This window comes from Dermochelys coriacea, chromosome 10 (genome assembly GCF_009764565.3).
Source record: "Dermochelys coriacea isolate rDerCor1 chromosome 10, rDerCor1.pri.v4, whole genome shotgun sequence".
Lineage (NCBI taxonomy): Eukaryota > Metazoa > Chordata > Testudines > Dermochelyidae > Dermochelys > Dermochelys coriacea.
In genome coordinates, this window is record NC_050077.1 from 3,938,140 (window position 1) to 3,956,433 (window position 18,294).

At 45.0% G+C, this 18,294-nt stretch overlaps 2 protein-coding genes across 12 annotated transcripts in view; one reads left to right on the forward strand and one right to left on the reverse strand.

Moving 5' to 3' along the window:
- PKD1 (polycystin 1, transient receptor potential channel interacting) overlaps positions 1-6,468 on the forward strand; it is a 139,718-nt gene extending 133,250 nt beyond the window's left edge. Inside the window, 1 exon segment of the mRNA XM_038419109.2 lies at positions 88-6,468. Coding sequence (XP_038275037.1) covers positions 88-729 — 642 coding nt within the window. The 3' untranslated portion in view covers positions 730-6,468.
- Positions 6,469-7,769: 1,301 nt separating this feature from the next.
- The window catches only part of TSC2 (TSC complex subunit 2), a 45,898-nt gene continuing 35,373 nt past the window's right edge, over positions 7,770-18,294 (reverse strand). For 10 of the 11 annotated variants that reach the window (XM_043493932.1, XM_043493926.1, XM_043493928.1 and 7 more), the window contains 9 exons: positions 17,561-18,063; positions 16,578-16,653; positions 15,351-15,437; positions 14,616-14,802; positions 13,349-13,488; positions 11,891-11,969; positions 10,645-10,736; positions 10,290-10,388; positions 7,770-9,612 (listed from right to left, as the gene is read on the reverse strand). In XM_043493932.1, coding sequence (XP_043349867.1) covers positions 9,442-9,612; positions 10,290-10,388; positions 10,645-10,736; positions 11,891-11,969; positions 13,349-13,488; positions 14,616-14,802; positions 15,351-15,437; positions 16,578-16,653; positions 17,561-18,063 — 1,434 coding nt within the window. In that variant the 3' untranslated portion in view covers positions 7,770-9,441. The remainder of the gene's footprint in view (positions 9,613-10,289; positions 10,389-10,644; positions 10,737-11,890; positions 11,970-13,348; positions 13,489-14,615; positions 14,803-15,350; positions 15,438-16,577; positions 16,654-17,560; positions 18,064-18,294) is intronic. The other variant, XR_006274798.1, reaches the window with a different exon arrangement.

Sequence of the window (18,294 nt, forward strand, 5' to 3'; positions counted from 1 at the left end):
GGGTGCTCCCACCCCGGGGTGACAAGCAAGGGTTCACAAGTGCCTGTTTTCTGCACTAACCCTCTTTCGCTCTCGCTTCCCTTCCAGTTTCGGCACAAGGTGAGGTTCGAAGGGATGGAGCCGTTACCATCCCGTTCCTCCAGTGACAAATCCTTCCGGGGTCCCACCCCCAGCGCAGCCTCTGACAGCTCCAGGGCCTCCACTTCTTCGAGCCAGCTGGACGGGCTCAGCCTGGTGCTGAGCACCAGAGAGAGCTCAGAGGTGGATGCTGATGTCCAGCGGCTCCTCTCCCTCTTTGAGATGCTGCTGGCCCAGTTTGACCGAGTGAACCAGGTGACAGAGGATGTCTACCGCATGGAGCAGCAGCTGGAGGACTCGCAGAGCAGGAGAACCAGGACGAAGTACATCCAGATGACTGAGGACCTGCTGAGTCGGTACCACCTGGGGAGCACAGATCAGAGGAGACAGGGACTTTATCCTGAGAACTTTTCCAACACCGGCCTGCACCCTCCCGGAGACCCTCTGTTGCCCTCCCATCCCGCCAGCGCCCTGAGTACCCTACAGAGCAGCACCGGCTGTGTGCCCAGCCGGATAGTCCGAGCAAGTAGGGGCCTCAGCACGGCTTCTTCTCTGCTCTCCCCGCACAAGACGTATGCCACCACAGCGCCAGCGGTCAGAAAGAAAAAGCCACTGCGGGCAAAGAACAAAGTCCACCCCAGCATCAAGTAACTGGAGACCATGTGCAGCGTCTCTGGGAAAATACCTCACTGTGCCTCCCCTGGGAAGGCAGAGAGATCCTCGTAACGTGGCCCGGGAAGGTTCCAGCGCAACTCAGAATTAGAAACAGAAGTCGCAGGGAACTGGCGTGGAAAGCTGACGCATTCACACCACATCAAGGACTGGGGAGTCACTGTGCCTTTCTGGGCTCTTGGCCAGCTTGGATGCTAGCAGCATCACTGCCGCTTTGGGACATGTGGCTAAGAATACAGGTGTTGCCTTGAGCCTCCCAAGTGCCTAATGAAGATGGACACAGCCACTGTGTGTTGTACATACTGGCAGCTTCTATTACCAAGGTGCCTCAGTTTCCTGTTTACTTTAGCAATGGTTTCACAGCTTTTTGGTGTCATTGGAAACTGTTTGGCCCTTCAGTCCAGGACAACTTAAGAGACTCAGCTTCACCAAGAAGGCCAGATGAGAGAAGCCGCAGAAGTCTCACCTAATCATATTTAGCGTTGGCAGCAAGAGGGCAAGCAACATTAATCAGGGCAATATTAAAAAGAAGTGTCTCTCTTTTTAAGTGACCCTAGCTTCAAACAAAATGAACAGATTCCAAAAGCAGAGGCCTGTTATTGTTAAGTTGCTTTATCAAGAACTGCTGCAAAGTAAAGTGAATGGTGCAAGGAGCAACTCAAGAAGGATTTCCCGTGCTCAGCTGGCTGCGCCAAAACGGGAAGGGAGGAGCTGAAATTGCGAATAGTTAAGGTTTAACGTACTTTTGAATTCACAGACCAGTCACACTGTGAAGGAAAACGACAGGTTTCAGGGGAATATTTAATTCAATATTTGTATTGGCATGAATATAGAGTGACAGTATCTGCACTCAGATCAGTTAGTTTTCAGTATTGGCTAGTGTTATCCTCCAGCATTTGGTACTATTATTTGTATTTAAAGAAATTCAATATTTAAAAAATATGAATGACCATGAAATCCACATTAAGCCACCACTTCCAATAATCAGCCAGTCTTAGGACATGGCAATTAGTGACAGCTCAACCAAAAAGGTACTGGAGACCTGGGGGGGAGGGGGTTCTTTTAATTGGTCATTTAAAAGAGGGGGCGGTCGGCATGCTGGCTCCATTCCGGCCCAGCTTCCCTTTAGCTACTGATCTTCCCCCAGCCAGTGGATTGAATGGGTAAGTATGGTGTGTTGGTTGCTTGGTTTTTATAGTTGAAGGAATGTATTGACATATGTATTTTTTTTTTTTTGGTTTACTTTTTTGTACGTACTGCCGAGCACTTTAACAATGCTTTCCTTGGCTAACAATGACACATGCAACCTTTTTAACAAGAATGGAATAATATATCATGAAAGCAGTATTTTTTTGTAAAAAAAAAAAATCATAAACGGAAATGAGCAAACGGTAATGTGAACGCACTTCCCAAAAGAACCATCCCCAGCTGCAGCCCTGCCTCGGGCTGGGTGCCAGCTAATGACACTCAAACCTACTCACCAGCACTCTTAGGAGCTTCCAAAGAGGAACAACAAATGCATGAAAAAAATGAATGCAATAGGTGATGCAGGGAATAAGCCACCTGCCAGCAGAGGCAGGTGGTGAGAGACAGGGGCAGATGGTTCTTAGTTTGCTTCTGTCTGGGACAGGAAGATGTATCCGCTCCTACTCCAACCTGCTTCCACTCCCGACTTTGCTGTAATCCACAGTATATTGAGCTACAGCTGTGCTATGCTTGATATGCCATGGCAGGTACTTGTCCAGCACTCCCTTTTAGAAAATTGGTGTGGGTAACAATCAATCAAATGCACCTATTCTGGGCAGCCACAGCCTATGTAAATTATTTCCCGCTATGCTAAGTGGTGCTACCAACAGCAAAACCTCCCTGGCAGCTAGTGCCCATGGAAACCCCCTGGCCAGCCCGTGTTCACCTCACCCTTGTCATTCCGCGTTATGTATATTGCAAGTAATTTATACGGGGTTTTGAAATGTATATATTTGCTATATTTTCATAGCATCGGTACCATGTTTGACACATGTAGATAGGAGACAGAACACTGTTGTCAGTTATTTAAAGGATGTATTAAGTGCTTCTTTCTGGGAATGTTCATTGTATATAAAGTATTAGGTGTCAGAGTGCGTGTGGCGTGCGTGCTCTTGTGCCAGATGAGGTGTGGGCCAGGCTGGCACTACGGCAGTCCCAACTCATGGAGCTGAGAGTGACAGTGGGATCTTTCGCGATGCACTGTGTTGTTCCCCACTCTGTCTTGCTCAATGCTTTTGAAAGGTAACATTGTTCTATGGAGCTCTTCGAAACCAAAGCCAATGTTTGCAGGGGCCATTGTTCATGGTACAGCATCTTCTGTTAGACTCCATCTAGCCTCCATTGCTTCCGCTCTTGGAAGACACTTGTCTTTTAACAGAGCTCTCCTTTCCAAGCATTGCAACTATCTAATCCAGAGGAGGAGAGAGCCCTAAGCGGAAAAGTCTGTACTCCTTTCCAACTAAGTAACTTTATAAAGGCTAGAGATAGGGTTTCCCCAAAGACACTTCCATTGGAGTTAGTTCTTCTGACCTTTTTGCTGCTTGTTCTCGCTCTCCAGCTCCTGATGCCTTTCTCTGCTGTTCGCATGAGATGGTTTGCACACAGCGTTGTATTCCAACAATCCCCAGATTGTATCCAGGTTGATTTTCCTTGTGCTGCACTCCCCACCTGCTTCCCTCTCTGTGGAGACTTGAGCAGCAAGCATGGGGTTTCTTGGCCATCGGGTTTACATCCATGGAAGTTATTCTTGTACTTTTGTACTTGTTGAGCTAGTTGCATGGAGGAAAGAATTAGGTGAGATGTTGCAGAGGGCGTGGGGGAGGGATTAGCATGACGTACAAAGAAAGTTCTCTTTACAATGGCAAGGTGATTTGGTGGTGATAGGAAAGGGATGAAGGAACAGAAAGCCAGGAGGTAAGTAGAGTATAGATGGAAGGAAATGGAAGCAGGAACCATCGGCACTCTTCACATAGGTAATGGAACAGCTGTGGTTGGGGCAGAGCGGTGGCAAACATTAAGTGTTTGGAATTTTGGAAGTGGCATCTGGAGTGGGAGGATAAGAGTTGGAAAATGGCAGGTGGGCATTAATGGTACCCATCCCTTAGCTGCAGGTACTACAGTCAATAAGGAAAACAGTGCCAACAAAATCACCACCACTACTGTTCCAGAAGGATAGTTCAGCTACAAGAACTGAACCCAGAGCCAGGGGCAGGTTTTGCTATTGAGTTTACAGCAATAAACCCTTCTATGTTCTAGACAAAAATGGTTTAATATTCCTATTACTGCAGTCCATCTGCCCTTGGACTATTTGGGGGGGGGGGGGGTGAGGGAGAGAGAGGCACATTCAGACTATTTAACCATGGCTTTTTAACAACCCCAGTTCCCTCTACTTTTTACAAGTAGCATAGCCACCGTTTAAGTACTCACCACAAAGTCTCCACTAGATTCCCAATGCCCGGCTTTGGAGACAAAGCAGCGTTAGAGGAGAGGTGTACCATATAAACACAGAAGTGCCTTAGTGCCGTCTGTACAATCACTTGATTTTCCCCATGCTTGGGAAAAAAATGAAGCAGACAGGCTCCTCTATCAAATTAGAAGGGAAGGGGTGTGTGATTTAACTGACAGTAACCAGGACTCAGCCCTTCTAGGCCTACAGTATGTGCTATGTGACCTTGCTAAAGTCACAATTTCCAGGTGTCCTTTTCCCTAGCGGTTCCATAGGTATTACTCATTCACCTCACTGCAGGGATGGGGAGGCTGAGAGACAGAACCAATGCTTTGGGCTCAGTACAGAGGTAACTGGATGAAATCCTCTAGCCTGTGTTACGCAGGTTAGCCTAAGTCTAATGGTCCCTCTTCTGCCTTTAATTGATGACTCTTTCAAGGGAGTCTTGGAGATTCTTGGAGGAAAGGTTTGAGAATTAAGTGGTGTGAAAGGACTGGCGGTAAAGGCAAACTTCTACCAGTATTACTGTATTAAGGAAGGATTTTCAAGTATCTGCTGCCTTTTAAAATGAACAAACATTCCAACATGCCTGCTATAGCTTTCTTTAGAACAAGTGGTAACGGGATAATAGGGCATCTCAGAACGGATTCTTTGTGATTAAATTCCATTTCCTACATTCAGCGCACCTTCTGATGAAGAAGTGTCTAGATCTGGGGAAGGTTAGCCTCAAGAGGAGAAATGGTTCTAGAAATCAGATGAGTTTTGATTGTTAACAAATAAGGGAATTAGCACCACTATGTCCAGATGGGGGAAAAGCCAGCACAAGACAGACAAGTGCCTCTAGGATCCTTACATAAGGTAAGGTCTAGTTTTATATTAGTGGGAATTTCACTATTTGAATATCCTTGCTATCCTAACTCTAGCAACTTTTCCACACACTTAGGTCTTTTCTACAATGAAGACAGACACTTCCCCCCACCCAATGCTGCAGTGAACATGATACCCTCCCCAAGTTTATTTCACCCCAGCATTCCCATGGCCACTAGCACCCCCTATATGTAAACTTGCTCTGCCAGCTGAACAAACTAATTAGCGTCCCCTTTTCCATTTGGGAAGATAGGACCTAGAGGATGGATGGTTTGGAGTGCAGCTCAGGGAAAAAAATATTACCACAGGGTCTCCCTCCCACGCTGTAAGAATGTTTATGAGTGCAGACCACAGACCACCATACGAGGCCAGGCCAGATGAGAACACAATAAAATGATCCTCCCTGATTATAAATATCCATGCTCATATGACACCAAGACTGCTAACAGCTTCCCACATGGATTAAAACAATTGCCCACTACACTAGACAGCATTGCTCTAGTTGTTCCGATTAGGGATCTGATCCTTATGCAGGGAACAGAATTAGCTGGCCAGCCAAAGACTCCACTTTTACAGCTCCACTAAACACGTGGTCTAATCTAGGACAGGCTGTAGAGATGACAGCCATTAAAAACATAGTATTGAGTATGGTTAATATCTGTCTGAGATAAGAGGCCTCTCAACCAACTGTAAATTTCAAGAGCTAAATGGTATCTTCAGGGACTAGGTACTATGGCTGAATGTATCAGTTAATTGTCAAGGGCTCTGAAAGTCGAATAGAACCTTTAAGAGCTAAAGGGCAAAAATGAGATGCTTGTTGTCAGCTTTAGTTTGTGTATTTAGACTCCCCTCTCCCACAAAAGCCTTGAATAGGCTGTGTTAGAGGAAGTTAACTGAACACAGTTAACACAGAGACAAGTTAACACGTTAAGAAATGATGGCGAACTGAAAGCCAAAGCGGTTTGCACAGCCTTTAGTAAGCTCGTAGGTGGCAGTAAAGGTTAAAGTTAGGATGCTCCCAATGTGAAGAGCCAGGTTTTTCTTAAGTTAGGCCTTAAAGTGAATGAGTTTCTTATCCAGCTAGCTGCGTGTGCGTGTGTATGAATGAGTCTTATCAGTGCTTCTTCTAACTGTAGAAGAGCAAAGATGGGTTAGGACAACCGTCCTGCTACTTTTCTTGGATCCCAGTAGGTGGAGCAGCTCTAGAGCCTACACAGGTGTTTCAGAAAAGCCAGACACTTCAGTCATACAGCTTTGAAGCCATCATAGTTCTCATAGGAGCACTTGTTTGTATGGAGCCTTTAGCCACACACATGGGGTTCCTTGAAGTGTCACAGTTAAGGTAGCAAGTATATGAAATCTGAGCTTAGCTGCAGCCAGAACTATTAGTCATGAGATTATACTCCTTGTCAACAGCAATACATTTGACTTGCATCCCTAACTAATAAATACTCTTGAATGTATATTTTGTGTTTATAGTCACCAAGAGATGGTTTCTTATTTATTGCCTTAAGTCTCACGATGATGCAATAGTATCAAGCTGCTTAATACAGAACCCTATCAGCTAGTTAAGGAGTGGGGTTTGGGGGGGGTGGGAAATCTATATAATGCTTTTGTAGCAATGGATGATCAGGACCAATGCATCAAAATATTGCCTTCTGGTCAATGTTACATTTGCAAACAAAATAGCCTATTTTGTAACTGTGGGAATGTTTCTTCAAAATGACAATGTCAAATAAAAACCATGGACTGCTAAGTAAATGTCTGCTATGCTTTTGTTGGAAGCTGCCACAACATTCTCTTTGCTTGTTAGCAATCCAAATACACCGCTGTCTGAAGGATGCATCTAGGAGGTACTGTGCCGAAAGTACAACAGAAAGGTCTGAAAGCTATTAGCTTCAGAGCTAGTCCAACTCGACAACAACTTCAAATACTGAGTAAATTCAAACCTCTGAAAAATATCTGGTTTTGATTATTGGTAACAAATTGATAGTGGGGTAATTAATCAATGTTACTTCATTAAGGAGCTTCGAGATCTTTGATAGATGCTCTACTTTAAAACGAATACAGAATTTGCTCCATGTAAAAGAGATTCACAGCTGCTTCCTTGTGGCTGAACACGCATCTGGCACATGAACTCAACATAGGTCACATGAGGTTCCATATAGGTCACTGGGAAACACCAGCATTCCTGCAGCTGCAGCAGGTGATTACATAGCATTATGCACTTTAAGATCTGAAAAATTCACAGGAGGGGAATCAGCATCTTACTTCTGTCCCAGGTAGCAGCACTCAAACACTTTACAAAGTGGTGCTTCTGGGCACGGAGTCCATAGATTCTCAGTCCAGTGCTGCTCAGACACGGGTCTACACTTCACCACTGACCTCCTTAAAGACAGTCAAGGACTGAATGGGTCATGAGAACTAATCTATGCTTATGCCTAGCCATCCCTCCCAATCAGGGTTGAGGCCAACTGGCAAGGTAGGGTGGGAGTTTGTCCTGCTGCTGCCGCCGCCCATGCTGTACCTGTTCTTTGGACAAGTGGGGTTCTAGTACCAGACACCTTTCACAGGTCAGAGAGAAGAAACAGGTCAGTGGGAAATGGCCTTATTGCCAAATGATGGAGCAGATTCATCTGGAGTGATTCCGATACGCAACACGAGAGATTGCCCATACCAGTAACCATACAAATACTTTTATTTCATTTACAATTTATAAACACTCAAAATAGGACGTAAACATGAGTTACTGGACAGTCCCCTTTCCCTCCAAAAAAAGTCTCCCAAAGAATTCCAGCTTTCGATTGCTTTGCCTTGGATTCCATTCAAATTACTCAGAAGTTACCCAGTCACTAAAAACTGCCGTTATCCAGTCACTGAGTTTAGCATCTTGTTTAGCAAATTAAGAGCTCATCACTCATTTTGATGAGGACAGCAGTCACTGAGAAGTGACAAAAGCCCCAATAAAGTAGTCACAGTATGTTCCAGCTTACATAGCTTCTCCCATTATGGTAGTGTAGTGTCCTGTTATCTTTCACCATAAGACATGCTACTTCTGAAAGGCCTGGCACACACCTGCATTAAAAGGACCCCTTACAAACAATCCAAACTGCTGGCTTCCAAAGGTGGAACTGTCACCATATGACAAGTCCAATATGGCGATGCTGCCACCAACCAGAGCCAAGGGTCATTTAAAAGGGAAGAGAAAATTTTGCATTTGAGGAAAGATTTCTGGCAAGGCCACATTATAGAACAGGTTAAAGACCAATTAAGTGCACCCTGGTCACACAGTGGGCTACATACTTAGGTCCACTCACCTCTCTGAAGATTGCCTTTCAGCAGAGTATGTGAATACGCACAAATGGGTCAAGTTACTTCCCAGCATCCTGGCCACATTCTTGTGGACCATCCTGCTGCCCTTGGAGTCAATGGAAGCTTTGCCACTGACTGCACTAGGAGCAAGTCTGGGCCTCTAGCTAAATCCTTTGCCCATAATTTCTAAAACAGGCCCAAACTGTCTTTGAAATCCTGGGTTTAACGGAGTCTTCATTACAAGCCAGTTTATTCATGGTCAGCGATTTCCATACCAGTTTTGATTACCATTCTCCCTCTCCACTGACCTGCAGACATCTCCCTACTTATATTGTTAAGGTATGAGAGAACAATTTCACTGGAGTGGGAAACTCATGGAAATGTCCTCAAGCAAGGAGAGCTCCTTGGAAATAAAGGCAGCTGCAGTTTTTACGGGTAACTTGTGAAGCTAGTGGACATTCCTATAATTAGAGCTGGTGTTAAGAACTAGTCTGAAAGTGCATGCAAGTCTGATGAATGCTAATAGAGCTTTTCCACCCACGTAGAGGAAATGGAGATCTCAAGTGTGATTGAAGCTTTCATTTGGTTGGGTCAAAACACCATTTGCTTGTCCATTGTCCCATCAAGTGATGAGTGCAGAACAGTATCCTGGCTTACTGCTTTGCCTCTCCTGCTTAGAGAAATGCTTAAATTTTGCCCGAAAGCTGCTAGCAGAGATGGATACCTTTAAACTTCACTTAATGTCTCTAGCCAAATAAAGACCAAAAATGTATAGGCTTGATGCACTCTGGGATTCTCCAACTAGGGTAGAAAATCCTTCTTATTTCATGATGGTGGGCGACTCAAAGTCAAGACGATGATGTCTATCCAAGTCACATGGCAGTCCAGTAACTAGTTCACACGAAGGTAACAGTCACACTGAGTTTCCAAGTCCCAGTTGTCTCCCTGTGGCAGTGCTGAAATAGTGTGCAGGGTCAAGAGCGTTCCCCTCTTCCTCTCACCGCCGCATGCCAGAGGGCAGACACTGATCACATGGGGATTTACACAAATTCTGTGAAGTCATCCACTGAGGAGATCAGCCTCTTTCTCTGTCCAGTTTCATAGGTTGGTGCTGGGTCCTGTGGTACTTGGGGAGGGGGTTTAGTAAGAGCAGAAGGGTGCATTTGCATCAGGGGGAAGCCAGGTGTCTGGTACTGGGTTTCCTCTCGGATCTGAAAGAGCATCACGGAGGAACAGGTCAGCAGGATATCCCCACAATTTCCCCTCGGCATGTTAGTAGGTACAGCTCTCCCAATTGCCACTTGGATCTGCACACTGCATATCACACACAACCCTGCAGGACCTGGTGTCCTCAACTCCCACTGTAGACAATGGAAATGGAGGGCTCTTTGGCTATCTGTAGCTTCAAACCCTATTTCCTCACACATCATTCTCACTAGAGTTTGGTTAGTCTGAGGGCTTGGCTACACTTATGTGGGACGATTGATGCATTGGCGGTTGATTTAGTGGATCGAGTGAAGACCCGCTAAATTGACTGCAGATCACTCTCCCCTCGACTCCTGTACTCCATCGGATCGAGAAAAGTAAGGTGAGCTGACGGGAGAGCGTCTCCCATCGACATTGCGTAGTGTGGACCCCGCAGTAAGTAGATCTAAGCTAAGTCGACTTGAGTTATACTATTCACGTAACTCAAATTGCGTAGCTTAGATCGACTTTTCCCTGTAGCGTAGACAGGGCCTGAAGCATTCAAGGCAGACATCCCTTTAACTTATTCACAGGCCTTTGACAGTTCATTCTTGTTTTCTCCAGATATTTATAATTGTGCTTGCTTATGCTAAGCATTCCAGATGTGCAATGTGTCAGGGAAGGAAAAACAAACTTGAATTACCCGGTGCCTGAGCCTCTTGATATGACGTAGCCTCGCTATCCATTTTGATGGGTAAGTATCTGTAGGATTCGATCTGCTATGGTGAACCTGGGAAGCCATCTGATTCAAGGGAAAAGAAGTTTTAAACACAGCTCCCATGACAACAAGAATAATACATTGTTTAGACAACATAATTAGTCATTGATGTTAACTCAGTCTGTGAAGTTCAGACGCTAAATCTGACTCGACTGGTTATTCAACTAAAAGAGCTCTCAGAGTTTAATTTCTTGGCCTAGTTGCATTAATTTCCCTGGGGTGGCAGAGCGTGATCCTAGCAGAGGCAACAGTCCTTAAAGAGATTCCAGACAGTACTCACGTTGGCATGCAGGGCCATCTGGCGGGCTACAAATGGCAGGTTCTTATCCGAGACAATTTTAGCAACACTCGTGTCCACCAGCCCTTCCATGTCTATGTTAAAATGGAAAAGATTCAAAGATGGTCACTTTAAGAGGTGAAAAGCCAGAATTAGCCAGTAATTATATGTACTGTGACGTGATAAATTCAACTTCATGAGGATTTCCAGTATTAGAGTCAAGATAGTGAGAAATCGGAATACATTTTACTCTCCAATCAATTGCCTCGAAAGAAAGGTCTCCATAAAGCATTATAGCGTCTATTGTAACACTGCTCACAGCACAAGGGTGCAATACTCCGGGGCTCCCTAGCTCCGACTGCTCCACAGAGAAGGCCTTTCCCAGAAACGCTAGTCACAACCCATTATTCCCCCAAAACACAGAGGCAGGACAGAATATTCATAGCTGTTTCTCAGACTGGAAGGAGTTTCATTAGAGAAGTGCATTGTGGGAGGGGCGTGGGGTGTATGGTTGGCCTTTTGGTTATACGTGCTGGGGATCCATGTGGGATCTGGTAAGGCTGCAAAAGACCCACACGCAGCCCTAAGCAAGGGAGTAAGCCCTGAAACAGCTGTGACCCCCTCCAACTGATGTTCAAAAGAGCATTGCTCAGCTCCAGGAGGAGCCACATCCAGCTCTCAAGGGTCACTCACTGCACTGCTGGGAAAGAAGTTGGAGGGGGACTAGCCACCAGGATTTCTTCCTCCAACCTGCCAAAAAAAGGTTTCACTATACTGGTGTGCAGAGCATAAGCCAAAATGGGGGCATTCCATCCACTGGCTGGGATGCCATGCATCCCCCTAACTAGAAGATAGCTGTCTTATGGTCCAGTGGGGAAGAATTACTGATTGGATGCATCACCAAATACTAGGTGGTGACACAATTTTGGAGAATTTCCCCTAATGGGCTCCTCTAAAGGGAGCCAGAAAGCTTTTACTGAGAGTACAAATCACAGTTCAGGAAGGGTCTACCTAAGCTAGGTAAACTGGCAATATGGGATACGCTGTTACAAAAGGGGACTGGCTCTGAATACTTAGTCCTGCCTCAGGGCGGGGGATTGGATTAGATGACCTATATTGAGGTCTCTTCCAGTCCTACAGTTCTACGATTCTAAAGTTTTACCACCTGGAGACTTGTACAAAAATTCCAATGAAGCTAAGGAAGTTGTCGTGCGAACCAGTAGAAACATTCTTCGAGAACTAACCCTACCTTTCCGACACTGTAACGTCACCAGGTTACAGTCATAGTCAAGCGGTGTGATTATAACATGCACAAAGTTGAACTGGCCCTAGGGAGGAAACAAAATATTGTAACAGAAGCATAACTAACACTTACAGGCATATTTTACTGGAAACCATTTGACATCTACAGATGCAATCCACTGATGCAGTCTGAATACAGCAAGGTAAAAAGTCCCAGTTCATAACCAAATAGTCTTTAGACCAGTGGCACCAGTTAGGAGGCTGTGGGGTGGGAAGCATTCCCTCCACCCAGGTATTTGCACTCGCTAAAAGTTCCACAGGCCACAGAGCTGTGCAGACCAGGGTCCGACCACTTTTAAACAGGGGTCCTGTACTAAATCAGTACGGCTATTGGTGGAGTGGTCTGGAGCATCACTTGGCTGTGTGGTTGCAATGCCACTGAACTATGACCTGGGTGCCCCTTCATGCAGACAGAGGGGCAGCAGAGCCAAATTTCAGTAAGTGGCATTGTGACCTGGTGCATGGGTTGTCTGTTCCTGTACGGCAGAACAGAGGGGAGTCTGCCAAGAACTTGACTCCTGGCGGTACAGAGAGGGGAAACTCCCTGCTGAAGGAAAACCAGGGTTCCTGCGGGGCGCAAAGTAGAGAGAGACCAGGACTGGAACTTGCCCCCCACCAAAGAAATATCTGAATTGGCGCCACAGCTTTAGACAACACACAAAGATTAACAATTTTACAAAGAACCCATTGCTGACATGCAAGTGGAAATTCCTGTTCATCTTTGGATGCTTTCCAGTGAGCTGCATCAGCCCAACAGATGTGTAATGAGTAGGGCCACTCCAAATTCACAGCCATGAAAAACACATCACGGACTGTGAAATCTGGTCTTTTGTGTGCTTTTACCCTAGACTATACAGATTTCATGAGGGAAACCAGTGTTTCTCAAATAGGGTGCCCTGACCCAAAAGGGAGTTGCAGGGGGGTTGCAAGGTTATTTTAGGAGGGTCACGGTATTGCCACCCTTATTTCTGCACTGCCTTCAGAGCTGGGTGGCGGGAGAGCGGCAACTAGTGGCCAGGTGCCCAGATCTGAAGGCAGTACTCCGCCAGTAGCTGCACAGAAGTAAGTGTGGCAATGCCATAGCAAGCCACCCTCACTTCTGTGCCTCTGCCTTCAGAGCTGAGCAGCTGCCGAGCGATAGCTGCTGACTGAAGGCCCAGCTCTGCAGGCAGCAGCGTAGAAGTCAGGGTGGCGATACCATCCCATGTCATCCTTACTTCTGTGCTGCTGCTGGCGGCGGCTCTGCCTTGAGAGCTGGGCTCCTGGCCAGCAGCCACCGCTTTCCAATTACAACATTGTGAAATTTCAGATTTAAATAGCTGAAATTTGTGTGAAATTGACCAAAATGGACCGTGAATTCGGTACGGTTCTATTTATAAGCAGACCCAAGTGTAAATTCTTGTACCTTTATCGTTCCCAATTTAAAGTCTTCACCAGAATCGTTATAAACTATGGAAACAAAGTCATTCCCCAGGTGCCTCTTCTTGTCGCAGCGATATTTATCCAAATCCTTCGTGGGCATCAAAGTCGCAATGTGAAAAATGGCTGGGGGAAGGTGGGGGGGGAAAAAATCAAGCAAACAAAAATAAACTGGGATAGAAAATGGAAGATGCAACTAATAACTTTACTGCAGGAGATGCTGAAACAGACAGATTGATAGGGTACCTATGATCCTATAGCAGTAACGTTCTGTATACGGCATTTGTCTGAAAGTCAAACTGACAGCTGAACTTTCATGTTGTGCTGCTTTGACCAATCTGTCCTGATTTGTAAGAGCTGAACACTATCGGCCAGCTCCTCAGACCCATTCTAGCTGCTGTGCACTGCACAGGGGACGTGTCAGAGTGCACAGCGCTGCAGCCAATTCTGAGGCCGTGGAGAAGACCCTGTGGAACTTCTGAAACTGGTGGAACTTGGGAGCAGTCCTTCGTCTGCTCCCAGTTATATCGGGGCCAAAATGGCCAATCTGCCCCGTATGAGTTCACCTTCTCAGATGCATTCCCTGTTACCCTACATTTATTAGCGCACATCCCAATATCCAAGAGAGATTTAAGGAAAAAGTCCTTTACAGCAATTTCTGTAGGGCCACAGCAGCATAGATGAGGAGAATCTGCTATGTACAAAAAGAATTAAGTACCTTAGACTTTTAAATGAATTTCTTTTCACTGCTGATTGCGTGAGATGCTGTGTTAACACCCAGTCATGAGATTAAGGTTGACAACAGCACCCAGCTTTAAATATTGTTCTTTAAAGAAACATCTGGTATGGTTTCGATGGTAGCAGATGGCTGCTATAATACATCATCTGGTTTCTGGTACTCTAGTGGCCCATAAAACAAGACTGATTTGATACAAGGACAGACATAAAACCATGTCTCATACGGTCCGTATGTTCAGAATAAAAAGCAAGATTTTTTTTTGCCTAATATAAATGTGTGTGTCAACCTCTCCCAAGTCATCAGTGCAGAAGATTAAACGTATTAAACAACATGGAAAGGGAATCCAGGCAGACTCAGGAAGCTAGTAGGAAATCCCTCTCTTTACCACACCCCAAAAACAGAAGCAATTTGGCACCACAGGGTAAAGTTTAAAGGTGTACAGACCCGCTGACTTGTGCATTAAGGCACAATCCTGTCCCCCAAGAAGTGTAACCCTTTAATTGGGATGCCCTACCTTGCATAATGTCATCGTGCCAGCAGTAGGTAAACTGACCATCCTCCCCACACACGTCCAGACCACCAAGGTAAATTTTATCAGGCTGACAATCTTTGAGTTCAATGAGCTTCCCTAAGCCAGTCAGAAACTCCGTGTATCTGTAGGAGCCATGTTCATTTGACAGAACAGCGATCTCATTGTTGCTCTAGAGAAAAAAATTGAGTGTCTCATATGGGAGGTTCAAGTACTTACTCACACCTTTTGACTGTTAAAATGTATTCACCTCCTTACAAGTGCTGTGAACCGATTCCACGACTGGCAAGCAGAGCACAAGGGCAGACTCTGTACAGGCAGAACAGGTGGGTGACAAAAGTGTTCACTGAGTCTGGGCTGGGCTAGCAGAATATTTGCCTAAAGCCGTCAAAGCTTCTAGAGCTGGCCACATGGAAGAAATACCAATGTCACGAAGAGTCACTTGGAAATGAAATTAGCAAAAGATACAGTGGACTAAGTGAAATATAAGCCCAGCTACTATAAAGTTGCACAGTCGGTGCTTGTACAGCACTATGAACAAGTACTAAGGTGAAACCTCAGGCCTTAAGGCGTTTTGCTATCGCTTGGGCACTCTCTGAATAAACTGGGAAGCCACAGCACAAAAAGAAGCTACTTTAAAATGTGTAGAAATTACTGCAGTTCAAGGGAAGCTGCTTGGCCTCTAGTGAAAGTTATACTTTAGTACTTGTAAGAACTCACCTGTCCTTCTCCTACATAGAGCACAGCAATCTTGTGGGTATCATAGGAAGAAATTTGATCTAGGAGCTGCACCGAACTTTCAAATGTCTACAATTAAAACATGTTCACTGGTCATTTCTTTGAATGGCACTGATAAGCAGCCACATCATAGACCTTGAGAGCATATGTAGTGAGAGATTCCTGATCTCCACACAATTATTCCTTGATAAACTTCATTAAGGTATTTACCACAGAAAGGCACATATAATATTAGCTTCTGACTGATACAAATAAAGTATTTAATAGAGTGTATTATTCCTTTTTCTGTTTTTTATGTTTCATATTAATTTAATCTCCTGACAACTGAATGTATCTGAAGCACCAGCCATGACAACTGATAGACTCTTCTTATGAAGTGAGCTGTAGCTCACGAAAGCTTATGCTCTAATAAATTTGTTAGTCTCTAAGGTGCCACAAGTACTCCTTTTCTTTTTTCTTATACTGTGTTTAACTCTAAGCATAGAGAACTCACCGCAGGGTCAGTTCTAGAAAACACTTTTCTGGATAATACTGTCACACAGAATAGTACTTCAGCGGGGAGATGGACAAATAATGGGTGAGCTAGTTTGCTACTTGGACCAAGGAAATGACAACCCAAACTCATATTTTACTAGTAGGTTCTCTATGCTTTGTGCCATCTCTACAGAGTTGTACTTCCCCACAGAACATTGGTTTTATTCTGGTCTATTTCTGCGATGGATAATTCCTCTTGGCCACTCCCAGTCTGTCATATTGGTCACCACCAATTGTTTAGCCACCTTCTTCAACACATATTGCCCAATTTCACCCGGTGCTGTTACCACCAAAGCAACAACACACCTACTTGTTTGGAAGCTAGTATTAGGGGGCAAAAACCCTGCCCTTGGAGACCAAATGTACTGTTTGGCAAGCAAATCGGTTGCTGTTGGCTCTAGGAGTGGGAACTGAGCCATCTCATCACAGCAGTACATAAGCATTGTGAGAAATGGGGAGGGGAGGGAAATCACAATCCACAATTACAAACAAGGGTCATCAGTTCATCAGGGATACCCAAGATTTTACATCTCCAGCAGCTGGGCCATTAAGGGACCACCCATAACTGCCACTATCCAGCCTCTTAATTCGTTAATTAGTATATATTTCGATTTTTAAAAGCAAGTGTGATTAAAGCAATCATTCCAAGTGTTCATACTTAAAACCATTGCCTACCTCATTTGGCAACAAAAGGGGCTTGTTGGATTCATCTCCAAAGAACGGGGAGTGGTATAACTGTAAAAACACAAAGCTAAGAAGAGAAATTAAATCCCGTTACCCTACAAGAAAGCCTCCGTCTATCTGTGGCCTACAACTTCGCTTTAGGAGAGGTCTGAGATCAACTGCTCACAGTGCAGGATCCCTCCTTTGACAGCACAGCAGGTATTTCCTCCACCTACAGTTTTCTGTATATGCACATACTATACCACAAAATCAACTAGCTCAATAGTGGCAGCAGCATGACTTCCCTATACCAGAAAGGGCACTGGATCTTTATGAAACACAAAGGAGTGGAAATCAAATCCTATCTCACGGCCATTGTTTTATTTCAGATCTAGAAGATTAATGAATTCTCTTAGGCTCTGGACTCCTCTGAATATTTCACAAATTAATATACCACCAGCAAGGTAAAGATCTTCAAATTAGATCTCTGGGATACTACTAGGCTCAAACAACCAATATAATTTACTTTCCCCCCCCCCACTGTTCATGCTGTGTACCATTTTGCATTTCACTCATCTCGGACGGAGAGACTGCTCTGGTTCACTGGTTTATAGTTAATTTACTTTCTAGGTCTCCTGCATTCAAATTGCATGTGTGTTTTGATTCCAAATGGGGAGGAATATTAATCCAAATTAATTGTTTTTAGAAACCAAAAAAAAAAAAAAGTTTAGAAATTGTTGAGATGTTTGCCACATTTCTTTTTGCCCAAAATTCAGGTTACAGGTGCTAAAACCTGGATTAAATTATAGGCAGTTACATCTCCTGTCTGTTCAGTTTTAGGGTTTGTAAGATCCAGAAAACCTCATGTGTTGCATTTAAACAAATTTAGCTAAACCTCTAAAAAAATCTTAGTTCTAAGACACGAGTTAAAATGAAGTTTACATCTGGAAACACCATAAGCCCTTTTTAGGCACCCCCCGCAGCTACCTACCCACCTTGGGTTTATTCCAGGTACTTTCTCGGCATTGGAGGCAGCTGTCCTGCTCTTGAAGGCATCTCTCTCTATCCTTTTGCCCCTCCTCGAAGGGGCTGAATCCGAGATGGTGTACCCTCTAGGACGGTGGCCGCTGGGTGAGCGGGGAGAGGAAGAAGGGACGCTGCAATCCAGTCTGGCTGTACCCGTTAGTCCAGCGTCATCCCCTTTGCTCAGCCAGCTACTGGCCCCTTCTCCTTCAAGGTTCCCAGACTGAGATTTCAATTTCAGTTCCGTGCTCAGCCTTCCAGTTGCCTCTTTAGGGTTTGTGTCTTTGAGGACTTCCTGCAGCGTCTGAAGCTCAGGGGAAGAGCTGGATTTGCTGAGTGGCTGGGAAGGCTGGAAGGAGAGCTCTTCCAGAGTCCTGCCATCCTCCGAAGGGACAACCCTGCCGATGGGAATTCCGCCGGCCACCAGTTCGTCGGATTTCAGAGATTTCTCTTCTTGACTAGATGTTGAAGAGGACTTAAAGAAAAAGTCAAAGAAAAGCTGTTTTTCTGAGTAGCACCTTGATAAAACCCACAAGAGAACATGCATGGGAAAGACACCAGTGGACAGGGAGACATTGCCACCACTAAATACACTATACTAAAGAATTACTGCTTCAATATAGGCAGATATGGCCTAATTACCAGAAGGACAGAAGCCTAAACCCTGAGCCCATACACATGCAGTTACCATTTCTCCTATGTGTGC